Genomic DNA, 18,814 nt, shown 5'->3' on the forward strand with positions numbered 1-18,814 from the left:
TCTTTGATGAGCGCATTGGCTTGTCTGCTGCGATGCCGGCGGCAGCTTGTTGGCTTTGAGGAATGCCGTTGGTCCTCCAGGCCTCTGCGAGGAGAATAAATGGCTTTTTTGTGCCCGCGCCCCATTGCATGAAGATGGTGGTTTATTTTGCACCAGAAAACATCTTTGGAACAGAGCACGGGCTTGTCTAGAAACACATTTGATTTAGAGTGTGCACAACAGTGCCAAGATTTTTGGCGTTTACTACTCGTTTATTAACCAGTATTGAACCAGATGAGGTCCTCACAAGATCCGGTTCTTCTGAAGAGGGAAGGATCTGATGGCCCTCGTTTCATCCACTTCAGTTTTAACACGTTCAAACTCTGTGTCTCTCACACAAACACACTCTGGCTGGAAGAACCGAACATCTCAAGAGGGTCTGGAATCCTGGTCATCGGTCCGACTGCGTTTTTTTAACTAGTTTGGCCTTGTAACACATGCTTGCACACTCCAGCAGCGCAACAAGAGCTGATTGTTTTCGTGACAACATGGGGAAAGCCAGAGAGCATGAGAAAAGAGCTCACATGGTAAAGAACATCAACATGACTCATATCTCATAATTCAATCTCACTTGCTATAGCATATCTCTCTCATTCTATTCCGGTGTCTGTTTTCTTGTTCACTTTAACGAAATGACATTGTCATGAGATTAAGACCAATTGAGTAGATTAGAATCGATTTTTTAATTTTCCGATTAGATTAGATTAGATTAGTCAACGTTCATGCGGCTTCTTTCCGTACCACAAAAGCCCCAAAAAATGTTTGAACACTTAAGATGCACTTAATGTATGATTTTCAATGCATTGTATAACAGAACACCAAACCAAGTTATCTTTAGGTTATTTTGAAGAAGTAAAGCACAAACACATTTTTCAAGTTTCAAGTTTATTTGGTTTCAATTGATAAAATAATAGATATATTGTACACAATGGGTTGGAGACATTGTGGTTTTATGATATATTAAATAAGACCCTTTTATGCTATTTTGGAATAACTTGGATAACGCGAGGTCAGACAGTCCTGAAAGTCCCACGTTGACTCATTGTGCATCACTCTGTCCAGAGCAGAATCAGGTACTGGCAGTGGAAATCTCAAGCTCCTCTCCATGTAACTTTCTCTTTGTCTCCATCAATGCGTGCGCTGTCAAATGTTGTCGTAAAGCATGACTGCCAACTCATAACCACACGAGGTCAGTAATGTCAGCCTGGCTATCATCAACCACAGAGCGACTGTAACAAAGGGGCCTCTCATGCGGACAGACATGCTGCTCTTTATGGCCTATAGAGAGTGTTGTCTGTCAAACTTCAGTCAAAGCCCACTCTTGAGTCACAGATACTTTCACACACTAAATGGCCCCCAGTGTCATTAACATCAAGTCTTGACTCATAAAGCAGGTCTGAGTGTGCAGTGATTTACAAAACAACCTCTGGAATCATCCGAATACCACAACTGAGAGCAAGGAATCTTCGTGGCACGAAAAGCAAAGGATGACTAATGGTTTATGCACATTTTAAATACAGCTTGTATGTTTTTTTTCTCTCTCTTGATTAGTAATAATCAAAATCATGTAAATCTAGCCTTTGTGTATAAAACATGTTTGTTTTCAATTGTATGGTTTGAGTAGAAAACAGATTTTTATTCTTTATTTAAAGTGTTTTGAATACTATATATATATATTTTTTTTTTTGCCATATAACAGTGTTTTAATATTATTCTTATTGCGGATAGTTATTGTGTGTGATTGTCTCATATTATATTGGTTATAATTTCAAAGGTCAGTCATTTTTTATATAATTACACTACTACAGTTATACACTACCTGTGAATACAATACATGTCATGGGGCATTAAAATAAAATGGAAACGTATCAAATCTTCCAAAGAAAAAAAGAGATTAATTGTCTGTCATCACACCCTGAACTGTGACTTCTGTGGAAATATTTTGTCTTAAAAAGCCTTTGACTTTAGAGGTCTGGAATGAATTGTTTGAGGAAAAGATGCTGGTTGTCTTTAAGATGACAGATGGCACTCCTGGGAACAAGCACGAACCTGAACTTAGTGAAACAAAACAATGGTCTCACGAGAAGGTTTTAGATGTCTTTGGTCAGGCACAGACCACAGCAAATTAGCCCATCCCAATCTGATCACGTTACATGAGAGAAGAAATGTGGCTTCAGTAATCATGAGGATTGTAGCTCTTATGGTAGTTTAATTATTGCATATATCCCCGATCATAACTGCCATTGTAGCCATGTTGGTAATGCAAATTATGCTGGCTATTTTACATTTGATTGTTATCCTGTTATAAATTCAGGGTCGTCATAATTCCCGTCAACATATTCACTGTGATGATAGTAGCCAATGTCTATTTGAAGGTCACAGGTTTGACTATCAGACTGATGATTTTGCATACTGTACTGCTGGTGTTCAGGCTGTGCTGCTGGGTTCTCCTCGATGTCGTTCAGGAGATTATTGGGATGCAGTTCCCTCGTCTTGCGGCCGATGCATATGAAGGTTTGGATGCCAAAGATAAACTGCAGAATCTGAGCATTACGAGACAAAACAATCCAAAATCATTTAGATTTTGTTTTAATGTTAAAATGCTGCTTTTAATATCGCTCAGTTTAAAAAATATTCCAGGACCGGTTAAATACAAATTAAGCTTCAGTCACTAAAATGCGTTCCATTTGTATTATTTGAAAAATATGTATTTTATATAGTATTATTTCAGGTTAAATACAAGTTGCACTCAGTTTTTAAAATTCATTGTATTGTACACTTGCAAGAGAAAAATACACAACAATTATTTTAATTTTTTGCTGTAAAAGATGCTTAACTTGAATTGCATTATGAGCTCCCAAGGGAGAATGTACAACAATTAATATTTATGTTTCTATTACTTTTATATTTATTTCAGGTTAAATACCAGCTCTGTCACTAAAATGAGTTGCACTATACACTTACAAGGTGATATACAACAATTACTTTATTTATTTATTTATTTTATTTTTTTGCTGTAAGGTCAAAGATGCTTAGCTTGTATTATACATGCATTTCCAAGACAGAAATGTACAATTATTTTATTTTGTTATTTATCTTATATTAATGAATTAATTTATTTTTAGCCAAGTCCAAGATGCTTAACTTTTATTTAACCCAGAATATATTTTCAATTGGTTACATATTGTGTGAAAAACAATTAAATAATTTTTTGGTCTCTCCTTACCTGAATCAAAAGAAGCCCAACATCCATTCCAAATATTACGATTATATTCATCTCCAGCCAGTCCATTAAAACCTTCTCACAGACCTATCACCAAAAAACTGCTTTAGTGTGCAAATTAAAACAGGGAGGATAAGTAAAAAAGGTTGTAATGATGGAAAAAAGGCAACATATGTTACCGTTTTATAAATGTCTGATCCGTTTCCAAAGCTGTGTGTTCCAGCCAGAATTACAGGGCAGGTACCGTTAAAACAGGAGCAAGGGTAGATGTCAGACCCCCCCAGCGACTCAATAACTGTGTTATTCCTCCATTCATTTGAGTTCAGCCTACCACAGCATTGTGCCTACAGCAAGATGATAATGCACTTACATCAAAACCTACATTCCTATAGCAGATTGTCAGATAAAAAAGAATTATAATCATACTGGCATTCAAGTGTAAATCAGGCACGTACAGAAGTCTGCACACTGTCTAGAAGTTTCCAAGATGTTTGGGTTTCATTTCCTCCGTACTGCCTAATGATCTCATCCACATTATCCTTCAAAAACTGCTCAATCTGGTGACATTCAAAATGTGCATTAGACAATTTGTTTAATCATTTTATCAACCGGTTGAATGTGGAATCTCGTGTATGAAGTTGAAGTCAGCTGTGTTTTCCTTACAGTATAAATAAATAAGGTAAAGACTTGCCTTCTCTCTTCGTATTAACAGCACAACGGTGGTGAAAAGCTGACCCAGAATGATGACTATTAAGAAGCACATATACTAAAAACAAATAGAGAAATGTTAAAAGCATGCTTTTATTGCAACTCAGAAAGCAGGGTAATGCACTGTGCACTGTGCATAAATCATACTTACAAATATGATGAAACATCTGCTCTCAAAATAGGCACCAGCACAACCCAGCAAGGACACAATAACCACAACAAGGCCGATGAAAAAGAGCCCCCCAGCCACCTCCTTCACTTCCTGTCCTGAGAGACCACACATTTTCCCTCATTAACACACCGAAGTCAGATAGGACAAACATTCACTAAAAAATTAGCTGCGGCAAAATGCTATACTTTTTACTAGAGAAAACATGGTGTCCTAAAACATTATAAGTAATACAAGGCAAATTGCAATAACATGCATAGGATGTAACTTCTAATTTGAATAATGATAGACTATGACAAAGAGAAAAAAACTTACCAGAGCTGAGAACGCTAACAAAGCTGTCCTTATCAAATAAAATCCAAGCAGAACACGCAAAAACGCTGATGCCAAGAATCTGACAAGATCATGTAAATTGTTACTTGTTTGTACACGAAGCCATGCATGAATTACGTTGGTTTATTTGACGAGTGCAGAAGTCTATGCTTATGGCAGAAATCAGGCACATGCTTAATCATATTATAAGATGTGTCAATGTCCACCGTATGATTAATATATCTGACCGCAGTCCAGGAGGTCTTTGTAAGTAATAAACAAGAAATGTCTCTAAAATCCTTACCAATAACATGCAAACCTATTGTTGTATCATCTTACCACAAAGAAGGAATTGACCAGCATTAGAAAGAATTTCAAGATCTGAAGCTTGTCGTCTGCTTTCATGTTGCCTTTAACAAACTGTTACAGCTCCACATGAACTCTAAAAGATGCTGAGTGGAAACAGACAACACAAATATATGTTACAAGAAGATCATATTACTTGAACAGCTTTCAAAAATCTATTAAAAATGAAACAATTATCCGTACCTGTTTTGCTTAATCGTTTTCCCTTGTTATTTTTCCAAATTCAGGATGATAAAAGTCTTAACTGTCAGAAGGATTTTATTTTATACATCCATTTTTTCTTCCCTGGTTGAAGTATGTGTGTTTCATATAGCATAATGGTTTCCTGGAGATCCTTCTAAAGCATCTCAGGCTGCCGTTCACTTCCTCATAACAACATAAATGATTAACTTTAACAATCACTTGTGTTGTGCTTGGTGTTTTGTGTTTTAATGATGGGTTTGGACAGAGTTCAGAATGTGAAAAATGATCATCGTGCTCATTTCCTTTCACTATGATTGTGCAATGGATTGTTTAGATAATTATAGTTTCTCCAGCTTCATGAAGGTAACGTTACCAAGGAGTGCCATCGTTTGCAGAACGCATGGTCATACCATGTCAGTTTTGGGAAATATACAATGGCAATACCATAATTTGGACATTTATAATGATATCATGCTAGAGTGATATTTAAAATAGCCTACAGTACTTTGGAATAGCATGTAAAAACCATCAATATGATATTCTAAAAATCAAAGTATCATCACGGTATCATTGCACCACAATACTTTTGTGTAAGTTCACAATCTGTCTTTCCATCAGCCCCCACTGCGAACTTGAAATAATTTGCCTTTTCACCAAAAACTGATTCTAATCTCAAATGTTCCTCGTTTGAATCCATAGACTGTTAGAAACCTATATAGTGCGCCATCTTCTGGTCAAATACATTAATACAGGTTCTATTGCTCCTACTCGATTAGTACTGCCGGCTGGCCGCGATAGGTCGTCGACTACTCGAGTCTCTCTCCGTCCTCATTTCCGGCTCAGGTCTCAGCAGAACGAATGTGTTTCGTTGTAGTTGTGATCAAGAACCGGTGGATTTAAACCTTAAATCTCTTTCTTTTACTGTATATGATTTAAACACGCTTCAGCAGAGATGTCTACCGCTCTTGAGAGTTACATTAACCGTATCCTTTGATGCACTTGATGATGGTGATGTTGTAGATCAATAGCTGGTGCGTTGTGTTGTATTCATGATAGTGTTTCAATGGGCGCGCGAGTAAGTGTTTAGGTGTGTTATAAGATGAGCATGATAAAGTAATTTTCGCGTTTTAGTATGCATGCAAGCATGTATGAATAAATGCATCAGATTTTATATATACTACATATACAGTGGATATGCATGCTTAATTGTGTGTAAGCTATAGTATGTACTACGTATATTAAATACATGCATGTAACTTGTCTAATTATATCTATTTCTTAGAATTATGCTATTATGCATGCTTAATATATTTAATTGCATATGTTAGTGTACTGAAATCGATGCATTGATCATTTAATTGAATATAATTGTGTATGTAAGTCTGCATGAGCCTGATATTTCCCTGACCAGCATCAATCAAGGGACGGTTGCCATCGTCACTTCAGATGGGAGAATGATTGTGGTGAGTGTTTCTCATTTCCTTAAGTAAACATTGTTTGTATGCATTAATGAAGGAGTCTGCTTATGACTTTTATTGTTTTGTCCTTAGGGGACGCTTAAGGGCTTCGATCAGACGATCAATCTCATCCTGGATGAAAGCCACGAGCGGGTGTTCAGCTCTTCCCAGGGAGTAGAGCAGGTGGTTCTGGGACTGTATATTGTCAGAGGCGATAATGTGTATGTATCATGCCACTTCTAGTATTTGTACTACTTTAGATTGTGTAAAACAACTGCGGACTAGTGGATTTTAAAGGCTTGTATGTTTATGTGTTTCAGGGCTGTAATTGGTGAAATTGATGATGAAACCGATTCTGCGCTGGATCTTGGAAACATAAGAGCAGAACCGCTCAATTCTGTGGTGCACTGATGCCTTTCAAATCAGGACAGAAAAATCTATGTTTCGATAAAATTCCCCGTTTCTATTTGAAAACCCACACCCCTCGGAAGTCTGAAGGCATCAAAAAGGCATCTTTTTTTTAATCTTGATGAAAATAGACTGAATGCATATCCTTTTTTACATGTGTTGAAATAAATACAAAAAAAAAGTGGGGAAGTATTTGATTTAAATATTTATTTGTATTTTTGATGAAGGCAAGAAACAAGGCAATGAAGGCTGATGTAAGTAACCGATTTCTGATCAACTCTTAGTTAAAATGTAAACTGTAAAATATAATTGGGTGAATCTCTCCGATAAATATCCAGGTTATATTTCACAACAAAGTCAAAAGGAATACAAATTTTTATTGCATTAATAAAATGACCTTTTTTTCTTTTTTCTTTTTCCTTTTTTTTTTTTTTTTTTTTTACAGATAAGCATTTTCACCCCAAAACATTTAATTAAAATAAAGCCAAGAAATTCACACAGAGATAGATTTATATTTTTTCATTTTCTAAATTAATAAATTAATTAAAATACTGATTACTGTCAATCTCGAAATTAATTGTGAAAAGATTTGGCAAATTAATGTTGGGCAAGATTTGTACCACTACGTGGCAGCAAAGATCACCCTCTACTCAAATCTCTATTTATTTAAAAAAAGATAAAGAAAATCACAATGAATTATTGATTTGATTAAATATGCAGAGAAAGTCTTCATTGAAAAATAAAAATGAAGCACTAGTGTTATGCTTTAAAGGCATTCTGAAAAACCAAAACGGAATTCACATTGCAGCATCAGAGTCCTTTTACCTTCTGACAAATCTATAAACATCTTAAGGCATCATCATGGATGCTTTTTATTACAAGAAGGACTAGAGCTGACCCTGTTTTCTGAGTTTCTGGAGCTCTTCTGGAGGATTTTTGATCTGTAATTCTGCAATTCCTCTGTGAGTGAGTGGTGGCAGTGCAGCATTTCATCTACTGTTCTAGTGTGTTCAATCCTGCTCCAAAACACCTGGCTGCAATTTCCAAATCAGGCTGAAGGCTTTAATCATCAGGTTTATGTGGTTTTGTTCAAAGCTGGATTGAGCAGACCCTGGGCTAGAGTACTATTTCAATCTACTGGTAAGACAATATGTTAAAAGATTTCCAGATGCAGAGCTCAATGGTCAGCGTAGGTCTTTGTCAAGTAGTTCTTGTTAAAACTCCCTAGTGCTTCATATAAAGAAAACTATTTCTTGGTAACAGTACATTTAAATATGTTTTGAATGAAGCTGTGTTATGACATGTTGGGTTTATTTGGGTAGATGAATTCTGCCACACGTGAAGCGGACTTGTATTCGTCTCGGCTGCCAATGACCAAAACTTTCTGCAGTTTAGAATAGTGTGCACTCAGATCTGGGGAATTGTGATGAATCCTGATCCATGATTCACCTGTCGGTTGAACCAATAGGGTATCAATAACATTGTAATGCTATACACAGATACACAGGCGCTGGTCATATAATTAGAATATCATGAAAAAGTTGATTTATTTCACTAATTCCATTCAAAGAGTGAAACTTGTATATTATATTCATTCATTACACACAGACTGACAGACAGTTTATTTCTTTTAATTTTTATGTTTATAACTGACAACTAAGGAAATCCCAAATTCAGTATCTCAGAAAATTAGAATATTGTGAAAAGGTTCAATATTGAAGACACCTGGTGCCACACTCTTATCAGCTAATTAACTCAAAACACCTGCAAAGCCTTTAAATGGTCTCTCAATCTAGTTCTGTAGGCTACACAATCATGGGGAAGACTTCTGACTTGACAGTTGTCCAAAAGACCACTTTTGACACCTTGCACAAGGAGGGCAAGACACAAAAGGTCATAGTAAAAGATGCTGGCTGTTCACAGAGCTCTGTGTCCAAGCACAAGGAAGGAAATGATGTGGTAGAAAACAAAACTGAAAACTGATGTGGTAGAAACAAAACCCATTCAAAAATGTGGGGGAGATTAACAAAGAGTGGACTGCAGCTGGAGTCAGTGCTTAAAGAACCACTACACACAGATGTATGCAAGACATGGTTTTCAGCTGTCGCACTCTTTGTGTCAAGCCACTGTTGAACAACAGACAGCGTCAGAAGCATCTCGCTTCAAAAAGGACTGGACTGCTGCTGAGTGGTCCAAAGTTAGTTCTCTGATGAAAGTAAATTTAGCATTTCCTTTGGATATCATGGTCCCAGAGTCTGGAGGAAAAGAGGAGAGGCAAACAATCCATGTTGGTCCAGTGTAAAGTTTCCACAGTCAGTGATGGTTTGGGGTGCCATGTCATCTGCTGGTGTTGGTCCACTTTGCTTTCTGAAGTCCAAGGTCAACACGGCCATATACCAGGGAGTTTTAGAGCACTTCATGCTTCCTGCTGCTGACCAACTTTATGGAGATGCAGATTTCATTTTCCAACATGACTTGGACCCTGCACACAGTGCCAAAGATTCCAGTACCTGGTTTAAGGCCCATGGTATCCCTGTTATTAATTGGCCAGAAAAGTCACCTGACCTTAACCCCATAGAAAATCTATTGGGTATTGTGAAGAGGAAGATGCTATATGCCTGACCCAACAATGCAGAAGAGCTGAAGGTCACTATCAGAGCAACCTGGGCTCTCATAACACCTGAGCAGAGCCACAGACTGATCGACTCCATGCCATGCCACATTGCTGCAGTAATTCAGGAATAAGGAGCCCCAACTAAGTATTGAGAGCTGTACATGCTCATACTTTTCATTTTCATACTTTTCAATTGGCCAAGATTTCTAAAAATCCTTTGAATCGGTCTTAAGTTATATTAAAATTTTCTGAGATACTGAATTTGAGATTTTCCTTAGTTCTCAGTTATAATCATCAAAATTAAAAGAAATAAACATTTTAAATATATCAGTCTGTGTGTAATGAATTAATATAATGTAGAAGTTTCACTTTTTGAATGGAATATTGAAATCAACATGTTGATGATATTCTAATTATGTGACCAGCACCCGTAAACTGTGCTACTGCAGTACTACTCATAGTATTTTGGCAGTAAGAATTCTGTGCACAGTATGCATATTAAATTATTTTAAAAAAAAAATGCAAATGTTGGGAGATAATTCCCTCAATGCAATCCTATTTCCAGTGAACTTATTGAACTGTAAGTAGATAGAAAGATCGAGACATTTTTGAAATATGACCTACTGCTCACATTTTCACATTTGTGTAAAAGCACACTATTATAGGCTGATATATCCCACAATGCAATTTGACTCATTCCAGTGTGATGAACCAAAAACAATATTAATATCAGGCTTCACTCATTATTTGATAGGACTGCTAAATGTTTTATGCGAAATTGGATAACAGTTAAAATTTAAAATATATTGTTATTTTTAAGTTTAAAAATTGCATTATTTTAATACTTTGATAACTGCCAGCCATTTGTTGAAGTAAACATGCATTGTTGTGGTCTTGTGACTTTTATATAAGATTGCTGTCACACAGTGTTTATTGTTGCATATTGAACACTGTCACATGCTATATATTTTTTAGTAACCAGCATACTTTTTTTGTAAGAACTATATAAATCTTTCAGTCCAAACAGAAATATAGTGTATTGAGATAACTGAGACTAACCTTTCTGTATCTGCTGTCCTATCTTAACCAAGATCTCCGCTCCCACACTGTGATCGATTTCCTCTCCTGATTTAGAACGGCCCGCCCCTAGTTTATGCAGCACTTCAGCCAGAGCCAAACCGTCGATGTCCAAAACGGCTCCTGTCAATCAAACAGTTCACACATACACACACACAACACACACACACAATTCTGCTGAGATAATGGACGTGGTGATTGCATATAGATGAATAACAGTGAATATTAGCACTCTGTGCGATCAGTTTATAATCATGCCTGTGCTGTTGGCATTATGCAAAATAATTAACACATTTGATTTTCAAATGAGAACATGGAACATAATTACCATTATCTGGTACCTCAAGCTCTGTCTGATGTGCTGCACGCTTCATGTGCCTAAAGTAGTCGTTCCCATCTGAACACAGGGAATGTGCAACATCTGCAGACACCCCCTGAGCCATCAGCATCGCCTCAAACTTTTTCAGGGCTTCTCCATTTTCCAGTTTCAGAGCGATTTCTTTTTTCCCACTCTCTACAGTACAGGAGTGGCCACACATCCACAATAGTTGCCCACCTAAATACAATGGACACTTTTATGCTTTCTTATTGCAGACATTTATAGCCAGTTTGTCTTGAAAAAAATCATGATTTAGTTCTGTTGTGTGATCTTACAGTAGTACGTTTAAGTCCTTCTCCTTACCTAAATATGTCACCAGTTCCTTGAGATCATCTGACCCTCGTCCTTTAAGACACTCAAGGGCTTCACACACCTCGACCGCATTTCCTACACTCTGGCCAATAGGAGTGTCCATTCGGCTAAGCACCGCCCCTGTTTTCACACCCAGTCTGTTACCCACAGTGATCTATCAGCAAATAGATACCAGTATTGTATGATAGTTGAATTAAGAATGACTTGCCAGTTCAAATCCTGAATTGGGTTTGAATTTGATTTGAGGTTGCAAACAGGATGCAGAATTGTAATTTGAAATTGAATTTAAGGAAGTAGAAATATAATATCTTAGCAAATAGCTTAACAAAGCCTTGTTAAATCTCATTCTCATTAATTCTTCAGTTCTGAGTTCTGAACAACCCTGATGGACTTATAAGCATTATATTTCAATTCAAGGGAATTTTGCGTGCAGCTTTCAAAAAAATAAATAAATTGCATGGTTATCGTAGATATAAATAAATTCTATATTTACATGTCTAAATTTGATCAGTCTAATGCATTGCTTAACTCATGACTTGTTTTCCCCATCAAATTAGATACAAAATGTGTTTTGTTTCCTCTTTAGTCATATCTTTTCTTTTCTTGACACCAAAACAACTATGTGGAAGATGTCAATGTATGGATATCCAGCGCATTTTATTTTCATGACGTGCCTTCATGTCCTCAGACACTAGCATCTCTCTTACCAGTGACTGAGCAAGACTGCGAGCGCTGTCCACATCTTTATACAGAGCAGCTCTGCCAAACTTCACATCTAACACAAGAGCACTGAGACCCTCAGCTCCTTTCTTAGAGATGATGGAGCCTGTGCAGGACATGGACAACAGTCATCATGAGAAGTGGGCTTAACACTGCAATGAGAAGTCTTTCAGCTTAATCTCACTTATGATAAGAGGATGACTATCAACAGTCGATGTGGCATCTCTGATGGCGTAGAGAACACTATCTGCTGGCACCAGATTCTTTGTCTGTCCCACAATGCAACAGCCCACATCCTCTAGGATCTGCTTCACCTAAAGCATATAAAATAATTAAACAATATATTTAGCTTTTTTAAAATAATAATTAATAAATTGTTCATAAATGTTAATAATTTAAATATCTGGCTTATTTGCCACTCTGCGTTTGGGTTTAAGAATTTGTTCATAAATCTTAAAAAATAAAATTATTATCTGGTTTATTTGTCACTGTGACAATATTTTATCATATACAAATTTTGCATAGTAAACTACCAAAATACTGTAATAATAGTACAATGCTAGCAACCATTTACTGAGTTCTGACATCTAACTTTGGCCAGTAAGAAGTGTGTTTGTGAAATATTGTCGTTGCTTATCGGAAAGACAGCATGCTGTGATGAATAAGTGCATGGGCTACATTCATTTACATAAATGTTATTATATAAGGATTTCAGTCAGTGTTAAAAATGTATTTAATGACATGCATTCAATATCAACGTTCATAAAAAAAAATAAAAATACAAGAACAAACATGGAAAACATGGTAAGCAGGATTTTATAATGTTAATATGCCAGTAAGCATTAGTCAGTTCCCAGCTTAGATGAGTTCTCTTGAACTGATGATACTGTTAAGGGCTGCTGTCGAATCTGAAATGTTTCTAGAGTTACTGAAGAAAAGAAATTACAAAATTGCCAAATTCAGATTTCAAAAACCCTTGATTTATTCACATCGTAAATTTCTAAATAACCTGACTCATACAGTGATGCACAACAATATCCTTTTTACGAAATGATCCTGTTCAGCAAGTTGCAACAGGATTACAATTACGTATTAGTATGCTATAGTATTTTTGCAAATGTCCTTTAGTTTGTAGTGACTTCACAAACAAATATAAAATGCATTAGTATTTAACTTATTATTGTATTACTTAATACTAATTTTTAGGTTTTTTTATATATTTTTCATAATAGAACCTGAGGAATGTGTTTACTACAATCTGAGTTAATAGGCCAATTTTAATTGCTTCATTTTTGTAACGAGTAACGAATAGACAAACCAGTTAGAGTATCATTAGTCAAACCATTATCTGAAGTATATAATAAAGAAATCCCACATCACCTGTTCAACTGACTGGTTAACTTTAAACCCTTGGATAGACTCCAGCTTGTCAAGGGTGCCGCCTGTATGTGCCAGTCCTCTTCCACTTATCATGGGCACCTAGAAAAACCCCTACATGTGTAAAGTACCTCAGCTGCAATCATTTTAAATTTAGAGTGGTTGGCGGTGGAAAATGTAAATGATTGATAACGTGCCCTAGAAATAAAGCACAATTTAATAGTTTAAAATATAGTACAGGGCATTTTCTATACCTTACAACCACATGCAGCCAGAGCAGGAGCGAGTGGAAGACTGACTTTGTCTCCAACCCCACCGGTTGAGTGTTTGTCTAGCACAAGCCATTCCTTCGGCCATTTAAAAATCTCCCCAGAGTTCATCATCTCTCTCGTCAATGCCACGGTCTCTTCATCGGTCATGCCCTTCTGCCATATGGCCATTAGCATAGCACCTATAACACAGTGTTTTTTTTACTAAAAGTTTTCTTGACTTGTGTTTTAACACTGAATTTATGTGACTATCAGTCTTACCTATTTGACTGTCCTGGATGTCTCCTGATGTGACTCCATGCACAAAAGTGCTTATCTCTGCTGGGTTGAGTTGGCCACCATCTCGTTTCAGCTTAATAAGCTCAGGGAAACTAATTGTGTTGTCTTTAAATGACATCTTTACATCAGATTATGTGCTGTTTCCAGTCAACTGTGTGAGGCATAAAACAGGAGGAAATATTACATCAAGAGTTAGATTTTGCCCTGAAGTTGACTTCATGATGACTGATGAAAATCTGTTCAGCTCATGAAATCTTGCTGTTTATTGAAGGTATCTATTTATACAGTATAAAGACAGAATTTTAAAAGACTTAATTTTAATTTTAAAGTGTATTTTTTATTTATTTATTTGTTATTATACCTGTTACAGTTATATTTTATAGTTGGGTAATTATAAAAAAATATATAAATACTGTAAGTAACACTTTACAATAAAGTCTCATTACTTAAAGCCAGGTAATGTATTAACAAACATTAATTAACAATGAGCAATACATTTGTTACAGTATAATTAATGTTAGTTAATTAAAATAATACTGTTAGCTCAGGTTCATTTATATTAACAGATACAACTTGTGATTTTAATAGCATATTAGTAAATATTTAAGCATTGAGAATAATTAATTTTTTACATGTGTTTTTCACCATTAGTTCACTGGGGAAAAATATCACTCAGGAAAACCTCAATTTCACAAATAATATGCAAGTAACACATTAAATAAAATATACAATTTTTAAGTAAGAAGACTGAAAGAGTATTTTCGTGCAAAACATCCTTAATCATATTTTTTTACAGTGTGTTAATGTTAACAAATAGACCTTTATTGAATTTTTTTTCCATTAAACCTTTCACCGTTAATAATTTGATAAATGTAATAATTCAGGTGCTATAATTGTCAGCTGTATTCAACAGACATGACTGCAGCTATACAGTTTCTAATAGTTTTCATTTTAACAAACCAAGTTGTGAAGAAAGAACTGTAAACATTAAATGATAAAACAATAGATATATTAATGGAAATACTATAACCTGTTTTTATAGAAATAAATGTGAGATTAGAAGAGTTGGCATCTCGCCCAATCACTTTCTACTGCAGTTGCAATAAATAAATAATCTACAAACATCTCAAGCATAAGATTGTTGCCTAAATAGCAGCATTTGGCCTGTAAAATTTGTCTTTATTAACAATTTTATTTTAAATTCTGTTTACACAGAGATCATACAATTTTTTCGTCTAAAATTAACTTAAGTCTACTTTATATTCAAACCCAGCATCTTTTGGCAGTTAAACGTAAACAAAAGTACCAAAGCAATCACTTACTGCAGAGTAAATAGCCTCGCGGTGGACCGTCCGTATCACTGGACTCTTGTCAGAGCGAATGAAAGTAACACATTACGCAGCATCCTGCGTCATGAACGTGAATGTACTGTCAATAGACGGCCATTGCCTTACAGTCATTGGCGGATTTAGACATGGGTTACCACCCATGGCGGCATCTTGCCAGGGAATAAAATTAAAGAAAATAAACACCTGCATTAAAAAAGGTAAATAGGCTATATGTCACTGGCTAAATAATACTTGTTATTACACATAGGGATATCGCAGTAAAGATAGTTTGATATTAAGATTTTTTTTGGCTATAATAAATAATACGGAATATCATTCTCCATGATTTGTGAATTCAGATGACGCTGTTCTTCGGGGCAAAATCCCCGAAGAAAATGAAGAATCGTAGCGATTCTTAATTTTATAATGCCTATATCTCCAAAAGTCGGACACTTAGAGAAATAAACCGGTGTCATCTTCGCCAGCTTCATCTGATATACTATGTACATATATATATATATATATATATATATATATATATATATATATATATATATATAGGGTGATATCAGGTAAAATGGGCCATCAGGTAAAATGGGCCATTTAAGGTTTGGGGGTCCTAGCCCCTCTGGAATTTAGAACCAATGACTACAAAATATTTCAAACTATTGTCATAACTGTGCTTGACAAGTAACAGGTGATTTAATTGGTTTATGGTTGCTATGGTGGGTGGGGTAATAATTCTTATCAAGACTGCACCAGAGAAGTGCATGGTAAGTAGCCTGGCATACCAAATGTAACTAAACTATTATAAGGATGATAAATCTATAAAAAAACAAACATGCACATAAAAAAAATATGCATAATATCTGCCTTGATGGCATCAATCAGAAATAATGTTGTTAGTTTGGTATAGGAACATATTTTTTGAAAAAGTGATGTTTTTCTTGGCGGCCCAATTTACCTTAACCCACTGAGGTAAAATGGGCCACATGGTTTCAGCTAAAATGGGCCATCATCTGTGTCACTCACAAACACATATACACATGTGTGTGTGTATAAATTTATATATATATATTTACATTTAGCTGACACTTTTATCCAAAGCGACTTACGATTACTATATATATATATATAGACACATTGGTGGATTTGAACACAGGGCTCTCACACCAAAGGTGTACAAACATAAAATGTGATCCATGTTCTGCCTGGTTTCATGAGAGCTGTGGTGAAGAGAATGGTATCTGTGATGACGATGGTTTAATTTGCAAAGACTGTGTTTGAAAAAACTTTCATCACACACACACACACAAATCAGTTATCAGTTATCAATTCTGAATGTGAATTTTTGTAATTTGCACATTTTGTTCTAAATGTATTGTTCACACACACACACACACACACACACACACACAAAGACACACACATACACACCCACACACACACACACACACACACAACTGACATCAGTTCACTGATCTATGTTGTTCCAAAATTGACTTTTTTAATTGCACATTTGAATATGTGGGTTTGCACCCAAAATGTATTTTTTTTTTAATGGCACATATGGATATGTTTTTTTAATGCAGTTTAAATGTTATGTGGCTGTATAAGCAGTTGTTTTGAAATTAAAATTGACGATAAATTACTATTTCCCTTTGCAGTTTGACCGGCCCATTTTACCTGAACAGCTGGCCCATTTTACCTTAAACTGCTCATGCAAAAAAAGTTGGCACAACTGATGTTTCAAGAACTGTAGGGCCTAAATAATTATATTTTAGTACATAATTTCAACACAAAATTATCAAAAACAGTCATTATTTATCATAAATACACATGGAATAGGCATATATGGTATTGTATTATTGTCCCAAACGATTTACCAAAAAGTGGCCCAATTTAGCTGATATCACCCTATATATATATATATATATATATATATATATATATATATATATATATATATATAATATTATTTTTTTTTATACAGCAAACCCCCTGTTACAGTCCGCTATAAGGAATGCGAAAGAAAGGCGTTTCCAATTCATTAGGTAGGCTATTTGAGCCTACACACTTGTACACTTTGATTGACCTTAAAGTTTTGTTTGTTGTACTTTTCCTTGATTATTGGATTCAATATTCTGATTCTGATTCTAGTCTGAATCGAAAAAAATCACAGTCCAGTGTTGGTCAGTTAACCCTTCCCTGATTCCATTTGCATCATTCTGATCTATGAGAACTTTCACAGTTCAGCTTAGTTCAGCTGACCCTTCCCTTGTCTAGCATCACTATTCGAATCTGTGAAAACTGATCTGTGAAAAAAAGTTTTCACACATCAGAATAGTGATGTTGCCTATACATGACTCAGTGAAGGGCCAGCTGAACCAAACTGAACTATAAAAGTTTTCTTTTTAAGTTTTCGTTCTCCAATAATGGGCATAATTGGAAAGCACTTATGTTTTAAGTAGATTATAACAGATAATCTCTGTAGCTATAAATAATCATGTAAAACATGTAACCTGAAATATCGCTGATTAATAGACAACTTGACATTTTTTCTATGTAGTTCTAGAATTTTTTATATTTACTCTGGTTTTTCAATTCCTATGTTGTTCGCTAACGTTTTAACCGTGGTTGGCTCAGTACGCACTGTGAATCCATCGTTTTCTTTTATCTCTTGGTTGGTATTTTAGAAAGCAAGTGTTTACTTAATTTGCAGGAACTGAGAATTATCGAATTTTATACATTATTTTTGTTCATACAAACAAATCCTTAATTTTTTAAATAAACCCAATATCCTTCTTTTTGTGCAGCGAAGATGACGTATCATTCGATTAATCCCCACAGCCTGAGAGATGATCTTTAATAACAGACAAGTCCAATTCAATATTTTGTGTACATTTTCTCATTTTAAAGCAAACATGTCCAAAAGGTTGATCCTCCAACTTCATCCAACAAAGGATACAAAGAAAAAGTCAACAACAGAAGAAAGGGCTCTTAAAAGAGGTAAACTAAAAGAACATGGCCGCCACACACTAATTAATTACATAATTGTGTATGAGAGTAAATGAGTGAGGACCGGAAGAGAGGGAGAAGGACAGGGACAGATGAGGAAAGTACAGTAATATTTTATGCAGATGGCTTATAAACAGTAGCACCCACATCTTTGTGCAAATTGACCAACCGGAGGAGTGACAAGTGTGAGGATTCTTCTCCTCTGTTGGCAGTTAAATTGTTAGTTAAATGTGTAAACCACAGCAACGCCTGTTCCACCTTACCAAACACAATAAACCAGTCAAACTAGTTACCGGATAAAGTTTTTGACACAACATAATCTCAACAATTGCTTGATTATATAACAATCTTGGGGGTTTGAAAATGAGAAATTGAAAAAAATAACTATATTCACAGTAGATATGCTTGCAGTCAGATTACTTTTAGTAATTTGTTTGTGCTATAGAAAAAGATGGACATTTTTACTAGGAACAGAAACAGCGCTTTTTTTTAAAGCCCATGAACTCTGGCTTTGTTTTTGGTGATGTGTTGTTATTACTGTAAGTTGTAGACTAGACTTGCCTATAACTGGGAATC

At 35.5% G+C, this 18,814-nt stretch overlaps 3 protein-coding genes across 4 annotated transcripts; 1 reads left to right on the forward strand and 2 right to left on the reverse strand.

The window, feature by feature from the left end:
• Window positions 1-1,511: 1,511 nt before the first annotated feature.
• On the reverse strand, window positions 1,512-5,683 carry LOC113048299 (CD82 antigen-like). Its single transcript, XM_026210026.1, has 9 exons — window positions 5,001-5,683; window positions 4,791-4,903; window positions 4,455-4,533; window positions 4,122-4,237; window positions 3,954-4,028; window positions 3,718-3,819; window positions 3,442-3,606; window positions 3,266-3,349; window positions 1,512-2,582 (listed from the first exon to the last, which is right to left on the reverse strand). Exons 2-9 carry the CDS (start codon window positions 4,854-4,856, stop codon window positions 2,334-2,336), a joined length of 936 nt encoding a protein of 311 aa, XP_026065811.1. The 5' UTR covers window positions 4,857-4,903; window positions 5,001-5,683; the 3' UTR covers window positions 1,512-2,333.
• A 135-nt stretch (window positions 5,684-5,818) lies between these two features.
• On the forward strand, window positions 5,819-7,051 carry LOC113048302 (U6 snRNA-associated Sm-like protein LSm8). Its single transcript, XM_026210030.1, has 4 exons — window positions 5,819-5,983; window positions 6,423-6,463; window positions 6,551-6,678; window positions 6,778-7,051. Exons 1-4 carry the CDS (start codon window positions 5,953-5,955, stop codon window positions 6,866-6,868), a joined length of 291 nt encoding a protein of 96 aa, XP_026065815.1. The 5' UTR covers window positions 5,819-5,952; the 3' UTR covers window positions 6,869-7,051.
• Window positions 7,052-7,609: 558 nt separating this feature from the next.
• LOC113048301 (thymidine phosphorylase-like) lies at window positions 7,610-15,322 on the reverse strand. Of its 2 annotated transcripts, none has more exons than XM_026210029.1 (10): window positions 15,215-15,322; window positions 13,875-14,043; window positions 13,599-13,795; window positions 13,348-13,446; window positions 12,152-12,272; window positions 11,955-12,073; window positions 11,239-11,401; window positions 10,885-11,112; window positions 10,539-10,679; window positions 7,610-8,314 (listed from the first exon to the last, which is right to left on the reverse strand). In XM_026210029.1, the coding sequence occupies exons 2-10, from the start codon at window positions 14,008-14,010 to the stop codon at window positions 8,160-8,162; spliced, it is 1,359 nt and encodes a 452-aa protein (XP_026065814.1). In that variant the 5' UTR covers window positions 14,011-14,043; window positions 15,215-15,322; the 3' UTR covers window positions 7,610-8,159. The 2 variants fall into 2 exon arrangements, with proteins under 2 accessions (XP_026065814.1, XP_026065813.1); XM_026210028.1 differs by having other exon boundaries at window positions 12,152-12,281.
• Between the last annotated feature and the right edge of the window lie 3,492 nt (window positions 15,323-18,814).

Source organism: Carassius auratus, chromosome 29, assembly GCF_003368295.1.
Source record: "Carassius auratus strain Wakin chromosome 29, ASM336829v1, whole genome shotgun sequence".
NCBI lineage: Eukaryota > Metazoa > Chordata > Actinopteri > Cypriniformes > Cyprinidae > Carassius > Carassius auratus.